This window comes from Battus philenor, unplaced genomic scaffold (genome assembly GCF_028537555.1).
Source record: "Battus philenor isolate CCGP_79_NKW_IND1 unplaced genomic scaffold, ilBatPhil1.0.hap1 SCAF_21, whole genome shotgun sequence".
Classification (NCBI taxonomy): Eukaryota; Metazoa; Arthropoda; class Insecta; order Lepidoptera; family Papilionidae; genus Battus; species Battus philenor.
The window spans coordinates 1,020,632-1,037,549 of record NW_027181684.1 but is presented as its reverse complement, the minus strand read 5'-3'; the positions used below and the strand labels follow the sequence as shown (position 1 = coordinate 1,037,549).

Below are 16,918 nucleotides of genomic sequence, written 5' to 3'. Positions count from 1 at the left end.
TAGTATTGCCAGATACGAGCTCTGTAGCGCTTTGTACATAGCCGCGAAATTCAAAAGACAAAAAGGCGGAAGGGAGATATTTGACAACCTATTATAATCGCCAAACCACTCGCCAAGCGTATATGCCCCATAGATATCTTTGAAGGCCTATGGCTTTGCAGGGTGCTTACATATACAGTTCTCTGAACTTTTCAACAGACGAAATACCAGTGAAAACAGATCTAAACGCCCACGTCAAACTCAGTCATTTAATTGATGACCACTTCCAAATATACTCATGTTTAACTTACGTTACTTATTCACGTGGGATTCAACTCACGTCACGTTGATTATAGTGAATCGTTGATATCATTTCCGGGAGAGCGGAAACGTGACATTTGCAGCCATCTTTAATATCCGGTATTCAAATGGATTTTCATCGACGAAATGTTAAAAATAATTAATATATTTAAATTATTAATTAATTATTAAAAAGATACTATGTTTTTTAATTATTATTATAAGTTTAATAGATATAGATTCTATATGAATGAAAGTGGAATAAATATCCTAATAATTAAAAAAAATTCACGGAATATTACGAGAACCGGAAAGTAATGTCGCATTCTTATGTTAAATTCACACGACTACATTTTAAACAATTTATTTCTAAATATTTAATGGAATTAGGCGTTACATTGCGGAAGTCCATCCTAAGTAAGAACAGGACCAATATTTAGCCACTTCCGAGTCACTCGGTGTTTGGCACTAATTGGTGTAGAAACTCCTCAAGATGCCCCGTGGAGGGACGAAACACGTGTTGAGTAAATTAGCAGTGGTGGTTGTGTAGTTCGCATTGTTTGCCGCATGTGCATTTATGAGAGGGCTGGCGGGCGGTGCACTTTGATGCACGACAACCACTGCATGTGCGGAAGTGACTTAATATTGGTCCTTTTCTTAATTTATTTCTAATCAACAATATATTCACCTTTGTTATTAACAATCTTTTGCTATCTAGTATACAAATCAATGCCGGATTGGTAGAAATCAATAAGTTTTTCTGTAAAATATGTCGACAGAATCGACATTACTTTATATGCGCCTAATACTAAATGTATATATAACTATTGTATTTTTTTACAGGATGGGACATTCTCCCTCGCTGATTTTACTGACGCTTATCAAGAAAATGAAGTACAACGCGTGATCCGCGCGTATGAGAATTCAATCTCTATTGATATTCACTGTTCGACCGGGGGCGGAGAGTGGGCGAAACTGCCCGAAATGCCCTTCGTCAAATACTGCAAGATCAGAGTGAACCCCACGGACATCCTCGACTCCGGCTCGCAGGCCATCAAGAATTTTGTCTGTGAGTATTCATTTATATATCACACTAATTCTAAATACTTTCTCATTTGTTGCGGCACGCCATGTTGTGCCGCCATTTTAAAAACGTCAACATCGTATTTCAAAATGGCGGCACACGTGAAACTACACTTATTTATAAAACACCACGTAAAATAGTTTATGATGATAATTTTAAACAAATAACGAAATAATTACATTTTGAAAACGTCAAGATCGTATTTCAAAATGGCGGCACATATGAAACTATACTTACCTATAAAACACCGCTTAAAATTGTTTATGATAATAATTTTGAACGAATAACGAAATAATTATACTAACAATTACGGATTTATTTCTTTTTAAATCATATTTATATGATAATATATTGATATTACCAATCTTATGTTTCTGAATCATTTCAAACGATATATGCCCCGATGACAACCATCTTAAATATGCCTCACAGATGAAAATATTGATAAAAATAAAATTAATAACTAGATATTAATTATATATATAAAGATATTGTAACAAAAGAGTCTTACTTTAAAAGATTTTTTTTGGATCAAAATGTCTCTGCTGCCCAAATGGCATTAACAGATTCCCCGAGTTTAAAGTGGCAAGGCGCTGAAGGCACCTTGCCTTAGTCCTATTTTAAAGTATCGAAATTCGAAGGCTTCTATTCGAGCCTTAGTTTGAGTCACTATTATATTATAATAATAACGGCACGCATATTAATATTAATTTTGCCACAAGACAACCTTTATATAATAATATGAGGTATTGATGAGCTTAATGAGCTTGATCCAAATGTTTTTAAAAACGTCTAAAACAATTTCTTAATACAGTACCCGTCGACCTTTAGAAAGAGACAATCGGCTAATTTCGGCTTCTTAGAGCGTTATCTCTATCGCACGAAATACGACTGACAAAAAGTCATATAGGTAGTGTGGGACAGAGATAGTGCTCTACGAAACCGAAGTTAGCCGATTGTCTCTTTCCAAAGGTCGATATGTAATATTTATAGCCGGATACTGTAAACGCATTTAACAATATTACAGATTTTCCTTCATAATTGTTAAATTCTAAATTTAATCAATTTAGTTATAATTAAATCAAGCATTTTATACCACTGTGATAAAACTCGGTCATATTATTATGATATATTACAAAGAATATTATTTAATTATTCAATAAATAAATAATTACTATTTTTAATATTATAACTCTTGCGTATATTAATAAAGTTTTTTTTTTCACGTAAGTCGATTTATAATACTCAAAGTAAAAACTTTCGTCCTTATTGCATTTGAAACTTAACTTAAAACATTTTTTTTTAAATAGACATAATTTTTTTATATATTTACCTGTCAATTGACTAATCTTTTTATAATCTATGATCACAGTATTCATTTACTATTTAGATCTTACATTTTCTTTTATCTTTGTTGAGATTCATGTCTGTCTATAAAACTAAATCACGATACTATAAACAAAGCAAAATGGCTGACGTTAAGGCAGAAGACTAAGATGAGATGAAACCTTGTAGTTTATAGACACGTTTGATGGCTCTCGTAACTCGTGTCCGGATTATTTATTACCTCATTAAAGAATAAGACGTAATATAGTCCCTACAAAATTCAATCAAAAATTCATTGAAATGATGGCCATCAACTTAGCCTTAAGATGTTCACTGCTGGGCAAAGTCCGCCCAAAGATTTTCGTTGAGAACGGTTGGAAACATTTATAACTACATATGTGGTTTGACATAACAGATTATCAATATTTTATAATCAACTGTCATCTGCGAAATCAAATGTCAAAACTGACGCTACTATATAAGAGTGTTTTTTTATATATACGTGTGATTGTACAAGATATGATATTTTAAACATATTTAGTTTCATTTTTAGTAAATAATTGAAACAACAATATTTCTGACAACTGTACTTCAGTGTTGCAATGTTAGCGATATCAAATAATTACTACCGTCAATAAATATTAGAAAAAAGAAAAAATGAATGTATATAAAAAAGTAGTTTTATAGACTTTCTCGCATAAACATATATTTAAATTTTAGAGTATATAAAATTAAAAAGTCCTTGATTTTTTAAAATATATACCTTCTTAGTATTTTTTTATTAAAGATTTACATCTAAGCCTAGTGATTTAAAAAAGAAAAACTTTTAATAATGTTTTCATTAAAAAATATTCGTAAATTAAAATATCACCCCAATAATTTAAATTAGTTATACTTTTCATTTTAATTACTAGTTTATTATAATTTTAAAAATTATTAAAATATTTTTAAAACAAATTTAAATAGAAATATACTAAGAAAATTTCTATACGTCGTTCGTACGTAAAATCTCTATACGTATAAACATATATAATATATTTTTTAAATTAATGACAATCCTTACCTTCCACAGAATATATATTAAAATACAGACATAAACGATCTTATTTATAAAGAAAGTATCTTTAAAGTTGACTACGGAACTAGTTAAAAATATTAAAACTATAACAGTGAGTTCAAAGGAATTATATACCTTTTGAGACGGCAACTTTGTAAGTGAATTTTTTATTTTATAACGAGAAAACTTGATGACATCATTAAGAAAGTTCCAGAATTGTTTTTTAATTTCTTAAGATCAGAGAATTCTTCGATATTGTAATACATAATATCATTAAAAATATATTATTTAATAATTTGTCATCTGTATTTATGAATAATCAATGTTAATTAAATAAAATTTGTCAATTTGTAACATATTGTAGATTTAAAAAATATATGACATTTATTCAATTTTGATTTACTCGTTTTAAAAAACCGACTGCAAATGACATCATAAAAATAAGATAAAGACGTAATTCAATATTTAAATGTGTTATACATATTAATTGATTACAGATAAAAGTCTGAAAAATATGAATTTATAGCTTATTTTCTTTCAATTAATTTGTGCACCTTTTTCAAAAACTGAAGGTTTAGAAATAGTTATTGAAAATTCGTGACGTTTTAAGATTACTACATATTAAAATGAATTCTTATTTACTATATGCCCTTGCTGACTTTGTACAGTCAGAAGTAATTGGCCACTTGCATTACAAAACATAGATCAATGTCATATTTTTCATTTAATGATTGAAAATAGATATAAAAACTTTTTTGCCGACAAATGAACATTGATAACTTTAAAGCGTTAACATATATACCTAACACCCTGTATAACAAACTTTGAAACGAGAAATGCGTAAGACATTCTCCGTGACACATATACGTGAATTTACTTTCAAGCAGTTAATTTGACAAGACGTCTAAATGCGCTAATTCCACTTTACAAAAGTTAGACGTTTCAAACACGAAGCGTAGGCAATCGTTTTATGCATAATAATATACCAAGAGCTATTTTAAATAATAATAAAGGAGTCATAATTTTAAAAAACGCCTGTGAGTTTTTAATAGCAAAATTTCAATTATGCTTTTTTGCTCGCTTATGGTAAAAGGTTACATATACTTGTAGTTTGTATTTTTGTTTTTGATTATACTCCGAGATGGCATTGGTTGAGCAAATGTAGGTGGTTAGGTTTTAAAATATGCCGGTATATTTGAATACTTGTACATCAAGACTCATGTAAAGAAAATAAATCATATGAAATAGAAAGAATTACAAAAGACGGACATATCGCAAAGGGAAATATTCGTACAACTATTAAATGGACATCCGCTGCAGAAACTCATAAAACTGCAAGCGCTAACCACACAGCACCAGCAACCACTTCACCTTCGATACTCCGCATAGGACATCGCGTCATTTACAATAAAACAAAACACTACTCACCACACCACAACACCAGTTATTAGGGTGCGGCCACTCACTCCCTAACCGCGAACAGCGTGGGCGATTCGAGGTTGGATCCGGATCCATCCTTGGCTCATCTGTGGTCCACGCTGCCGTCCCAAGCATACACAACATCAACACTACACAGCTCTACTCGGGTAGAGCGGTTTACTACGGAAATGGAATGGAATTTACATAAACGCGTCTTTCTAGCTTCTGTTATCTTTAAGTTCACGGACCCTTCCGCTCCGTGAACTCAGTTCCGATGAAGCTGTAAAGCCCCTGGGATAACAGCATTCACTTCAACCGAAATCAAGCATTGGATGGAATTGACTACAATAGAGAATGGAGTGATAGAGTGTAAATCTGGTGTTCATGTATAAAAATTACAAAGTATATAAACTAAGCAGTTAAAATACAATATTTTTATATATACGGTCCACAATTCAAGTATTTGTAAGTTGAAAGAAAGCTTTTTAATTATTATTTATTTATTTTTACTTCATTTTGTCTACTTCATGTGACATATTTTTTATTTATAAAGTGTTAATTAATGGAACTAATGTAATCTATTAAATATTTTCAATATAGATAACAATAATTGTTGAAATATCTAGAAAATTGTATTTATTATCTGTACTTACTCTATAAAATAAATTCGGTAGAGACTAAAATATTTTCAATATATCGTTTCAAGAATCGAGTTTTTGATCGATAAGACGTATGAGAGAACTTTTGCTCCCTGCGTGTACTTTGGAAACTTTGTAACGCCCCACCTGAGCCACATAAAGTTTCCGGAGCGCTGCAAAGTTATAATTGCTTTCACATAAAACCTTCGGATGGGGATTATGAAACAATTTTAAGCACATTAAGCGATATCCGTTAATGTAGACGCATTACCGCGATAAATAATTAAATATATTCGCACATTATAAATAAAATTTAAATTCTTTATTATATCCAGATAAATTTCATTTGCTTCAAAGTAATTCCCAGTGTCATATTAAACGGACTTTTGCCAATGCTTTTTCCAGTCCATAAATAGTCGGAATAGTCTTTTCTGATACAGTCTTCAAGATCTTCAAGTCAGTATTTATCTCATTTAGTAATTTGCTAAATGCCTATAAGTCGTACCGAGTTAAATAAAGAGAATACGATACGAACCAATAAACGTCCTCTACAAGACATAAGCTTTCCCGTATCGCCATCCAGCAACTTCTTGCAATCTTTTCTATTTCCACGATATACCTAATGGTCGCGTGGTCGCCATTCGAAACAATTATGACATCAACAACTCGTCCTCTGTAAAATACTAAAAATTGCATTACACAACTTTGCTATTATATTTCAACAGGCGTTTAATATAACAGAATTATTACGAAATAATTGAAATTATAAACAATGTGCATTTAATTATGTATAATGGTCTACACGTTTAATATATATTTTCTCGCGAGCAATTCTTATTTGTCTGAGAGTGCTCATCAGGCCGTAACGGGCCGCTTGCCAACGCTAAAGTTGCCAGTTGCTAAAGAGGTCGCCTGCTTTAATACACTTTTCTCTGCGCTCCAACGATCTATTTCGCAGTTTATTCTAGAAATAAACTCTATAGGGAGCGTCTTAAAGAGCCTCTTTCTACCTTAAGTAGCAACTTTGTGAACTTAAAAGTAAAGTTATAACAGATACGGCAATATAACATGAAACTGTAGCCTCCTTTGGGAATTTCTCAGGAATATTGCTTTATTATTCCTCGTACTTCACATTATTACAAAATTTCGTATCGCATCTTAAATTAAAAACTTATTCTGTTATTTTTAGTCACACCATAACTATAGATTTATTAATACTATACGAGGTTTTGGAAGGAAACTTGAAAAATGCTTTGCTCATTTGACAGTTCGCTGTGAATTTCGTACGTTTGACAGTTCGCAACTAACTTCGCACTTTTGACAGTTCTCGCGCTGCAAATTAAGATATAAGTAATTTTTTATTCGAACAGATAAGTTCCGAAACGAAAAGAAATAAAGGAACATAAAAGGTCTAAGATTCTTTTAAGTACAGATAATAAATCGGATACTTTTTTAAAGTGTGATAAAACAGAAAAGGTCTAAAATTTTTTTAGTATAGATTATAATCGTGCAACTTTTTTAAAAAAAGAAAAACGAATTCCACTTCCACTAATTCAAAATTCGAACACCCAAGGGACATTATAAATGGGCCAATAACGTTAAGGTAAATTAATCTACTGTTTAATTAAGTCTCCTAATGAATTTTCCACACGGATGTACTGTTCGACCTAGATTGCCTCTCATCTAAGATGAAACCAATGACCTGTGACATTTAAAGCTGGCTACACCTGTGTAATATAACTTGAACTTTAGGTTGTAATACCGTGATCAAAACTGAAAATTCTTTATTAATTCTTCGTTGACGTTCGTTGACTCTGTGTTTAGCACTAATCGGTGTAACATAACTCCTGAAGATGCCCCGTGGAGGGGTGAAACACGTGTTTAGTAATTTGGTGGTGGCAGTTGTGTGATTCGCATTGTTTGCCGCATACGCATTTATCAGCGGACTGGCGGGCGGTGCATTTCATTGCACAACTACCACTGCATATGCGGAAGTGGCTAAATATTGGTCCTTTTCTTACTCTTTCACTTTTGTCAACTTCTCAATAGATGGCGCTTTACGAACTAACCTAAACTCAATTATAAGCTGTCGATTTTTAATGTCATTTTGACATCCAGTCACAGTACAATAAATCAATAAATTAAGTAATTATTTCTCTAATAATATATACATAAGACTGTGATCAAAAAGTAAAGTGAATTTGTTTATAAAATGAAATTTCTTTATTTATTCGTCCAAATCAATTTCATCACCTTCAAAGTAATCCCCTTCCGATAAAACGCACTTTTGCCAACGCTTTTTCCATTCCTCAAAACAGTGAGAAAAGACTTTTTCCGATATAGCCTTCAAGATCTTCTTCGATTCAGTTTTTCTCTGATTTAGTAGTTTTCTGAATAGCCAGAAGTAGCACGGAGTCAAATCAGACAAAAATTGTGGTCGCGAAAGGATACGAGTCGAGTTTTTGGCAAAAAAAAAGTCGCGAAGAACCAATGCAGTATGATATCGGTCAATCGAAACTTACGCATTTGAAACACAAAACATTCTTCAAAATTGTTTAGGCGGAACCAAATGATATTCCAGCCAGACATTAACATTTCAGAGATTAGTCGGAACATACAGACAGGCTTAATTTAAAACATTTAATTTTGGTATATATGTACCGTATATTTATTCGTAGACGTGTAGTAAAAAACGTTTATTTTAATATTACAAACAGACATACCAATTTTATTTATTTATATAGATCAGAGTTCCCCAAACTTTTTTGTGTCGTAGACCCCTTGCCATGTTTTTCCGTGTTGGATAGATCCCTACTTACCTGAGATTGATTTCCTGTAAATTTCTAACTGTAGTGAAGTTTAGTGTTAAAAATTTAAAGTAAAAAACACATGTTAATTTATACGTTTATTAATTGAATTTAAATTAAAACTACTCAAAATAAAATTTTGTATCTGTTATGTAAAATATACGTAAGGTTAAAATAATTTTTGACCCCTAGGGGTCGATGTAGACCACTTTGGGAATCACTGATATAGATTGTAAGAGATGTTTTTAACCAAACTAAAAATAAAAAAAAATCATCTACTGCGCAGTAAAAAAATCAATTGATTTAAAAGTTTGACGACCGCTGGACCACAACATATATATATGAAGTTGTATATCATGAACAACGTTCTTATTTTAAATCGGTTGAACATAATAGACTTTTCAGGTCACTGCAGAATTGTATTAGAACAATAAGCCATTGTGATATTTAATGAACGAAACACAATTAACTGAGAGAATATATTTTTTTTAATTCATCCATTTTGTTTTATATACCACTAATACAGAGACTCCGTTGGATGGACTCTTATTAGGTCATCCGCCAATATAGTATATGCCGCGGAAATGGCACCACGAGATCGGTCAGGATGACGATCTTTGTGAGAAGCCTTTTTTGGTAAATCTTCTGACTGGTCATAAGATGCCCTACCATTTGGATGAATGAAAATGAAAATTGGAAATTTGGCCCGCCAGCCCGCTGGCAATTTAACTCTGTGTTTGGCACTTAGCGGTGTAACATAACTCCTGAAGATGCCCCGTGGAGGGGTGAAACACGCGCTGAGTGATTTGACGGTGGCAGTTGTGTAATTCGCATTGTTTGTTGCATGCGCATTTATAAGCGGGCTGGCGGGCGGTGCATTTCATTGCACGACTACCACTGCATGTGCGGAAGTGGCTAAATATTGGTCCTTTTCTTACTTTGTATTATAATACTCTCCCGTGTAATGTCTTTGGGTATTCACATAATAAATATAAGATTCTTAATTAAAAAAGGTTGCAAATGAGATTCTTTAACTATATTGAAAGATATTTGTCTAACTTGAGGGCGGCCTTCAATCGTCATGTGGTTTCATAAATTCTGCTGTCAATACATGAGTGTTCGATTGTGGCATTTTTTGGTGATTAATACACAACTTATTTCAGTCATAAAATTATCCCGTGCTAACTTTAGTATCTCTTGCAGCTTATCTCGAACCCTACGTGGTGCCAGCAAGCCTGGAACAGCTGCTGGTGTCCAGCGACGTGGTCGGCAACATTCGATTCAGCCACCCCACACTGTACGTGTTCCCAGGAGGACAGGGTGACGCCGCATTGTTCGGCATCAACGGCTTCAACATGCTCGGTAAGTGATTGTTGTAGTCAATACATTCGCACGCACAATACCACAGATTCAAAAAAATGTTAATCAACAAGTCACAGAACATATTCACACAAGCATACGAAAATACTCTCAGGACAAACTCTTACCTATCCTAGCAGTCATTCACACGAACACAGAAACACACAACATACAGAAATAAAATAAGTGTTATACAAACAAAAATATATTTACTCACACACCTGTGACGTACACAAACACACTAATAAACTTTACGCATATATATTTTTGTAGTATAATACTTTTTTATTTACTGATAAATTTTTATATAATCTCAATTGCTGATTTAAAATTAATTAATATATTTTAAATATTTACCATTTCGTAAATATAAAAATTTATGTGTTTAAGATTTGTTGATTATTTAAATTATATTGACAACTACTATAGGTTATTAAAAAATTATACGCAATTTACAAATAAAATGAATTTAAATTGAAGTAAACAATTAAAATATTTTTACCATAAACTATATTCTGTATAAACATTCAAACATTGAAAGATTGTCAAATTATACAGATGTTTTGTAATGTGGTTTTCTTGACATAATAAAGCCGACATAATGGCGTACCATATTCTGCACAAGAAACATCAACTGACAAAAAGATTTACGACTAGAACGTTAATCTGATAAAAACCGGTCACTAGGCGGAGCGCGGGGCTTCCAGCTACAAAACCTAAAAGCAATATTTCAGTTGGCACCGCGCCAACTGTGGAGAGGCCGACGAGGTCGCAAGCGCAGTCCCGCCGAGTGCCAGCCACCACATTTGTGTTCAAGTGTTTATCTAAGAGACCTCTGAACCATTTTGCAGCACAAGTATATCTTATAACACGACTTAGTCATCAATTGTTTACTTTTGATTTTGACATTATTGACATAAGCATATTGTTTATGGTACGCGTACAATATGGCAGAGACTGAGCCCGCTTGTAAAATTAAAAAAAAACTATTATTTAACAATGATCTACAACATTATAGATTAATATTACAAGGTGATTACGGATCAAAATATTTAAAAAAAAATTTTCTATGTTGTCCGCTAAAATTGTGAATTCAAAATTATTTCTTAACTTTATCATTATAAGCAAGTGAATTTTTTTGCTAATTGTTAATATGTATTACAAAATATTATAGTGTACATATAAGACTATTTGGAACTACAGATTAATATTTACAAATTAAAAGTATATTCATACAGAACTTTCTTTTTCGAATGTAAAAAAAATTTGACAATTATAAATATCAAAATATATGATCAGGACGAATAAAAATAAATTTAGTGCTGTTAAATTGTTCGGTAATATAGCTTGCAATAAATTAATAGTTTCTTTATTTTGGTAACTGTTTAACATTTTAAATACTTGGAGAATAAAGTCAACAATAAAAATTCTTTTTGATACGCACGTTTTACCATAAAAGTATTTTAGAATTGCTATTTTGTATTACAAGTCACGAGCATACACTTGTATTTAATAAAATGATAATTATATTAATACTGTCACATTTCTGTTAAAATCATATGAAATTATATAATATATATTTATACAATTTAAAGCATTATTTCTTTTAAGCGCCCTCTAGTTTCTTTAATAGTAACCAATGATTTTTTTTGATATTACGATTGCAATAAATAATATTTTAGTTCATCATAATTATCCAGCAGTACTTTCAGAACTTTTCTGCAGAACTTTCTTGTTTTGTTTAAATTTCTGACCCTAATAAATAAATAACAAATAAACTAACTTAATCATAATGTATCATATAAAAGAATATCGCTATAAAAATACATTAAAGCCCGCGAAATTGATTAAAAAATTTACATAATTCAAAACACACTTTTTCAAAATTCAAACAACATACTTATAGCCGTAACTGAAACTGGCTGAAAACGGAAAAAAGTCAACGCAACGACCATTGTAAAACGAAATTACGAGAACACTAATAATGCTTTTAAAAATATGGCAGCACAGAAAATTAATAACTTTTCACATAAAAAAGGTTTTTGGGGCTTCCCCGTGGGCTGCGTTATTAATTAGCGGGAACTATTAAAGTTGCCAGCGCTGCAAATTAACTTTTACCCGAAAAATGAAAACGGGCGATTACAATTTCCCGGAGCACTAATTTTCCTGTAACAATGTAAAGTCTTATATACAAAAATTACAATAAAACAAAGTGTTATAAATGATCAAATATAATCATTCGCAAAATTAATAACTCTGTTACAATAAATTGTGTACGATATTGTTACCTTGTAATAAATTTAAGTTCAAAAAACAAAAACTACTACAAAATCCTATTATAGTGTAAAAGAATTTTAAGCGATGATAGAGCATGAAAATTTATTGCTCTACTTTTATAAATATAAGGTAACAACCACCACAAAAATCCCATCTGAGTTGTTGCAAGTTGGAAAATGCCTTATAGAGAAATTCAATCTTTCAGTTTCTATGAAAAAGGTTCTTCTGGCATTTTTCTCAAGCCGTATACATATGATTACTTATATAATTCTTTGTGAATAATGATATGAGATAAGATGAAAAATTAGTTATATATTCAAACATCAATTTGAAAAATCAAATTCATTTTTAAATGTTAATTTATAAGGATATATGAGTCAAAATACTTCTTTTAAATCTAATAATAGTGTGATAACCATATGAAATAATTCGATTCGAATCGATAAATAATTGCAGCACTAAAAATCGATGAACGTTATTTACGTAGAGACGTTTCGTTATTGCAACGGAATTCTGTAAACACGGAAAGCGCATCCGGTTCAATTTATTTTTCAATCAAACAGCACGTTGGACCCGTGAGCCAGATTTCAACGGTTTGTTGACATAAGTTTTATCTCGAACGTTCATTTATTGCATTCGAAACATTTTAAATTAAATTTAAAATTCAATTTTTAGATTTCAGTGTTTAGCACTAAAATGCGTTTAAATATTAAGATAACATTACAGAATAATATTACATGCTCACTATTCACATACTTGGTAGAGATTGCCGTGCCGAAACCGGCGCAGTATAGGAAGATAATTTTCGAAATATTATATTTAAATTTACAATGTATAGTAATTACCAAAAGTTTCTTTGAATTTTAATACATATATATTACTTATTACTATATCCACAGATTATTGAAGACTTTCTCTCAAAATTAAATTTGATTTACTTAGACTAAAAATATCGATATTTTGTGTAGTTACGATATTTTTCAGACTGGTAGTTGTTGTGGTACAGTAGTTAACAGACATGAAAATTTTAAACAAATTTATTAAAATTTCCAGTTGACGGAGGCTTCTCCCGCAAAGCTTGCTGGTGGGACTTCGCACGACACTTGGATAGACTCGACGCGGTGTTATTCACACGTCTCAACAACTGCTCTGTGTCAGGCATGGCATCCGTTTTACGCAGGAAGGCGACTGCCAATGTCTATCCCCAGATTGGACATTTCTTCTGTAATCTAGAAGTAAGTACACATAAATTAGTATTAAACATTTATTACAGAATGCAGCAGATGACCGCTAGGATTTTAAAGTTCTAGAGTAGGGCCCAGGAACCAGCTCGCTCTGCGTAGGACTTCTATCTACGTCGTGGACAGATGACTTTGTTAAGGCCGTTGGATGACGCTGAATGCCGGTGTCGTTTCAAATCAGTTAATAATCTATAAAAAAGGCCTATATCCTGTAATGGACTTTCTATTGCTGAAATGGTGATTAAGATTTTTTTTTGTTTAATATTCGCGATAAAAAATTACTTGATTTTAGTTAATCAATCGATGTTATGCGATCAGTAAGATTTTATATTAATATTAGTTTTAGCAATAATAATTTGAAATATTTAATTTAGTATATAATATTACAATATAAAATTAAAGAAATTTATTAAACAAATTAAATCGTTATAGTTGTATTGCATAACACGGAACGTCATTCTAATGTCAAAGCTGAATGGCGGGAATATTAGTAAACTAAATTTTGCAACATTTATATTTGCTTAAATTTAATTTACTTATATTTTAAAGCGATTTAATATGTAAAGTGCATATTTTGTTTAATATACCTTTTTTTATTTATTAAATCTTACGAAGTGACGTTTAATAAATTGAAGTGAAGAGTGGCTAGTATTTAATTCATAGATTGATAAAGTTTTAATAGATATAATAAACTTAGACAAAATGTCACGTCGCCAAAGTTTTGCATTTATTTATCAAATCAAGTAAGTATTAATTTACTTCACAAAAATAACATAAACTTAAATAATTCAAAATTTCACCTAAACATTTTATTTTGTTAATTTTTGTTTATAAATATAACTATAGCCCGAGCTATATGTCTTATACAATTCTTAATAAATCTAATACGGTATTTCAAATAATTATTCTATGATTTTTTAATGAAAAGTTTTCATTTAAGGTTATATGGTGTATGTTACTATTTAGAAATTTTAATGTAACATTTATAATTTATAATTAGACTGGACAATGCCATGGTGTCATAAAGGTTTTCGAAAAGTTTAATATTATTGGTGTCATAAAAGAAGTATTTTTTTTTCATATTTGGAGGAAATAAAAATATAATAAAATTAAAATTAAAGTAGATTGTTGTTATATAAATGCCATTTATATCGTCTGCCATGGTATTCATACCACCGCTCAGTTGCATTATTTCCTACCTCATGGATAGATCAGTTTAACATGATCCAAATTTATGGAGCAGAAGTATTAAAAGTTTAAAATTACTTAAAACCATTTTCGTAATATATTTTTCAACTGCATAAGTCCTTTATCATTAATAAAATTGATTTCTGTATTATACAGAGCTATTGGTAGCATGTTTAAAAGCTTCAAATGGATAAATAAATAGTTTTTCAGCGAAACACACCTATTTCTAATCAGCCTGTACAAATTGATCACTCTCAAATATGTTACATTAATTTATTTTTCTATTGGAATGCTACATGCTAATAACTTGTGTCTATACAAAGTCTATAGGGACATGAAGTAACTAATAATTTAATTTAATATATAGTATAATCTATATTTTGGAAAATAGTTTTTCATGCAACATTATCATTATATTATTTATTATTTCCCTAATTGATTTTTTGATAGGACACAGCATACAGTAAAAGACGCAAAATGAGATACAACTAATCATCCTGTATATAAAATATAATTAAAAAGGTTATGTGCACATCTTCAAGAGATCATAGTTTGTGGTGATATGATTTAGACATTACAACTTTCATAAAATAAATAAGTCTTATATAAACTGAGCAGGCAATCCATTAGGTGGACCAGTGACATAATAAAGATTGCAGGAAGGTGCTAGATGCGGGCAGTGCAAGAATAATCATTGCGGCGTTTTTTAGGAGAGGCCTATTTGCAATGTTTATATCTGATATAATATTAATGAATCGACAAATACACACTAAATTCGATAAAAGAATAAAGGCAGCCAATTGTTTTGGATGTTTAGCTAGCTGTCATTGATTGGACCAAGCTAATGGTATTTTATTTCACTGCAGCCATATTGTTTTTTTCATTTCTGAGTTTATTATTGACAGACATATACATCTTTGTTATTCGGCTCATTTTTTAGGCGATCCATCAAATGTAAACTCTGATATGCGCCTGATACATCTATTCTTTTTTTTGGTTTCGGAAGGAAATCTTCCGGATGTTAAAGAAGCCCTGCTTCCTTGGAGGGGCGGGGGGGGGGGGGGGCGGAGGACAGAGTGTGGGATTCCAACCCGCTAAAACCCCCCTGGTGATTGCCCTCTACGCTATACGGGAGACTGCGGTATCTCCCGTTCAGGGATCGCCACGCGGTCTTCTCTCGCGCCGTGCTATTTTCGATAGCCCGTCCCGGGGTATGCGTGTATATGCTACCCCCGAAACCCTCGTGGTGCTATCACGATGGTTCGAGACCACGTCGAACCATCGTCCCGTCTCAGAGTCGCCGAAGCTAGTGGGAGTTTAGGACCCCCACCCTAAACTCCCGCAACTCCGAAGGCCCCGTTTATGGTAGGGGAGCACCATTCACCGAAAAGCCGTCGCGAGGCGCGGCCCTGCGCTGACGGCGTCGTCTCTGAGCCGGATCTGTCCTCTGCCGATCCCGTTCGGCCGCCTCCTTTTGGACCATGACGGTCTCAGACTATCCTAACCTAACCTAACCTATCACAAATTTATGTGTACATTTATTTTTTATTTTTTTTCAGTTCTCTATCAGTTAATCCAAATATATGTACAGTATGCGTACATATAATCAAACACAATGAATGTACATATGTATTTTGTTTATTAATTATCTTTTTTTTAATTCCAGGAGCGCCGGGCTCTGGCCAGTCCCGACGGCGACAAGGACACGGATCCTCTGCTTGTTTCGCTTCTGCAAGAAGGCTCCGACATGATGGCAGATTTGCGACATATAAATCTGAAACCACAACAGTGCTATAGAAGCCCTGATCCTATTAACCTGTACCATAAAGTTGGTCATGGTAAATATTTTACTTCATACTTTACTACTGCGATAGCAGAAAAGGATAAATAAAAAAATTTCTCCTCTTTTGTATTTAAAAAAGAGTTTTTACATTTTCAGTAATTTCTATTTTTGGAATATTAATTGAAATATGACAAATTAAATATTAATTAATTTTAACTGTATCAGAGTCCAAATGTTTAATGTTTAAATAATTATTTGCAATGTAGTTTCACATAGATCAGATGGTATTGACGGTGTTAATTTTAAATTAACACTAGAATTTTTTATGAAAAATTAAAACACCATCTAACATCTCCTGAGGATAACCTGTGGAGGGGTGAAACACGTGTAGAGTAGATTAACGGTGGTAGTTGTGTTTCGCATTGTTTACCGCACGCACATTTATCAGCAGGCTGGCGGG

At 32.0% G+C, this 16,918-nt stretch overlaps 1 protein-coding gene across 1 annotated transcript in view; it reads left to right on the top strand.

The window, feature by feature from the left end:
- Positions 1–16,918, top strand: part of LOC137923453 (titin-like) — a 167,088-nt gene that overhangs the window by 112,804 nt on the left and 37,366 nt on the right. Inside the window, exons 5-8 of the mRNA XM_068766711.1 lie at positions 1,123–1,348; positions 9,814–9,972; positions 13,300–13,481; positions 16,342–16,513. Of these exons, the coding sequence (XP_068622812.1) occupies positions 1,123–1,348; positions 9,814–9,972; positions 13,300–13,481; positions 16,342–16,513 (739 nt within the window). The remainder of the gene's footprint in view (positions 1–1,122; positions 1,349–9,813; positions 9,973–13,299; positions 13,482–16,341; positions 16,514–16,918) is intronic.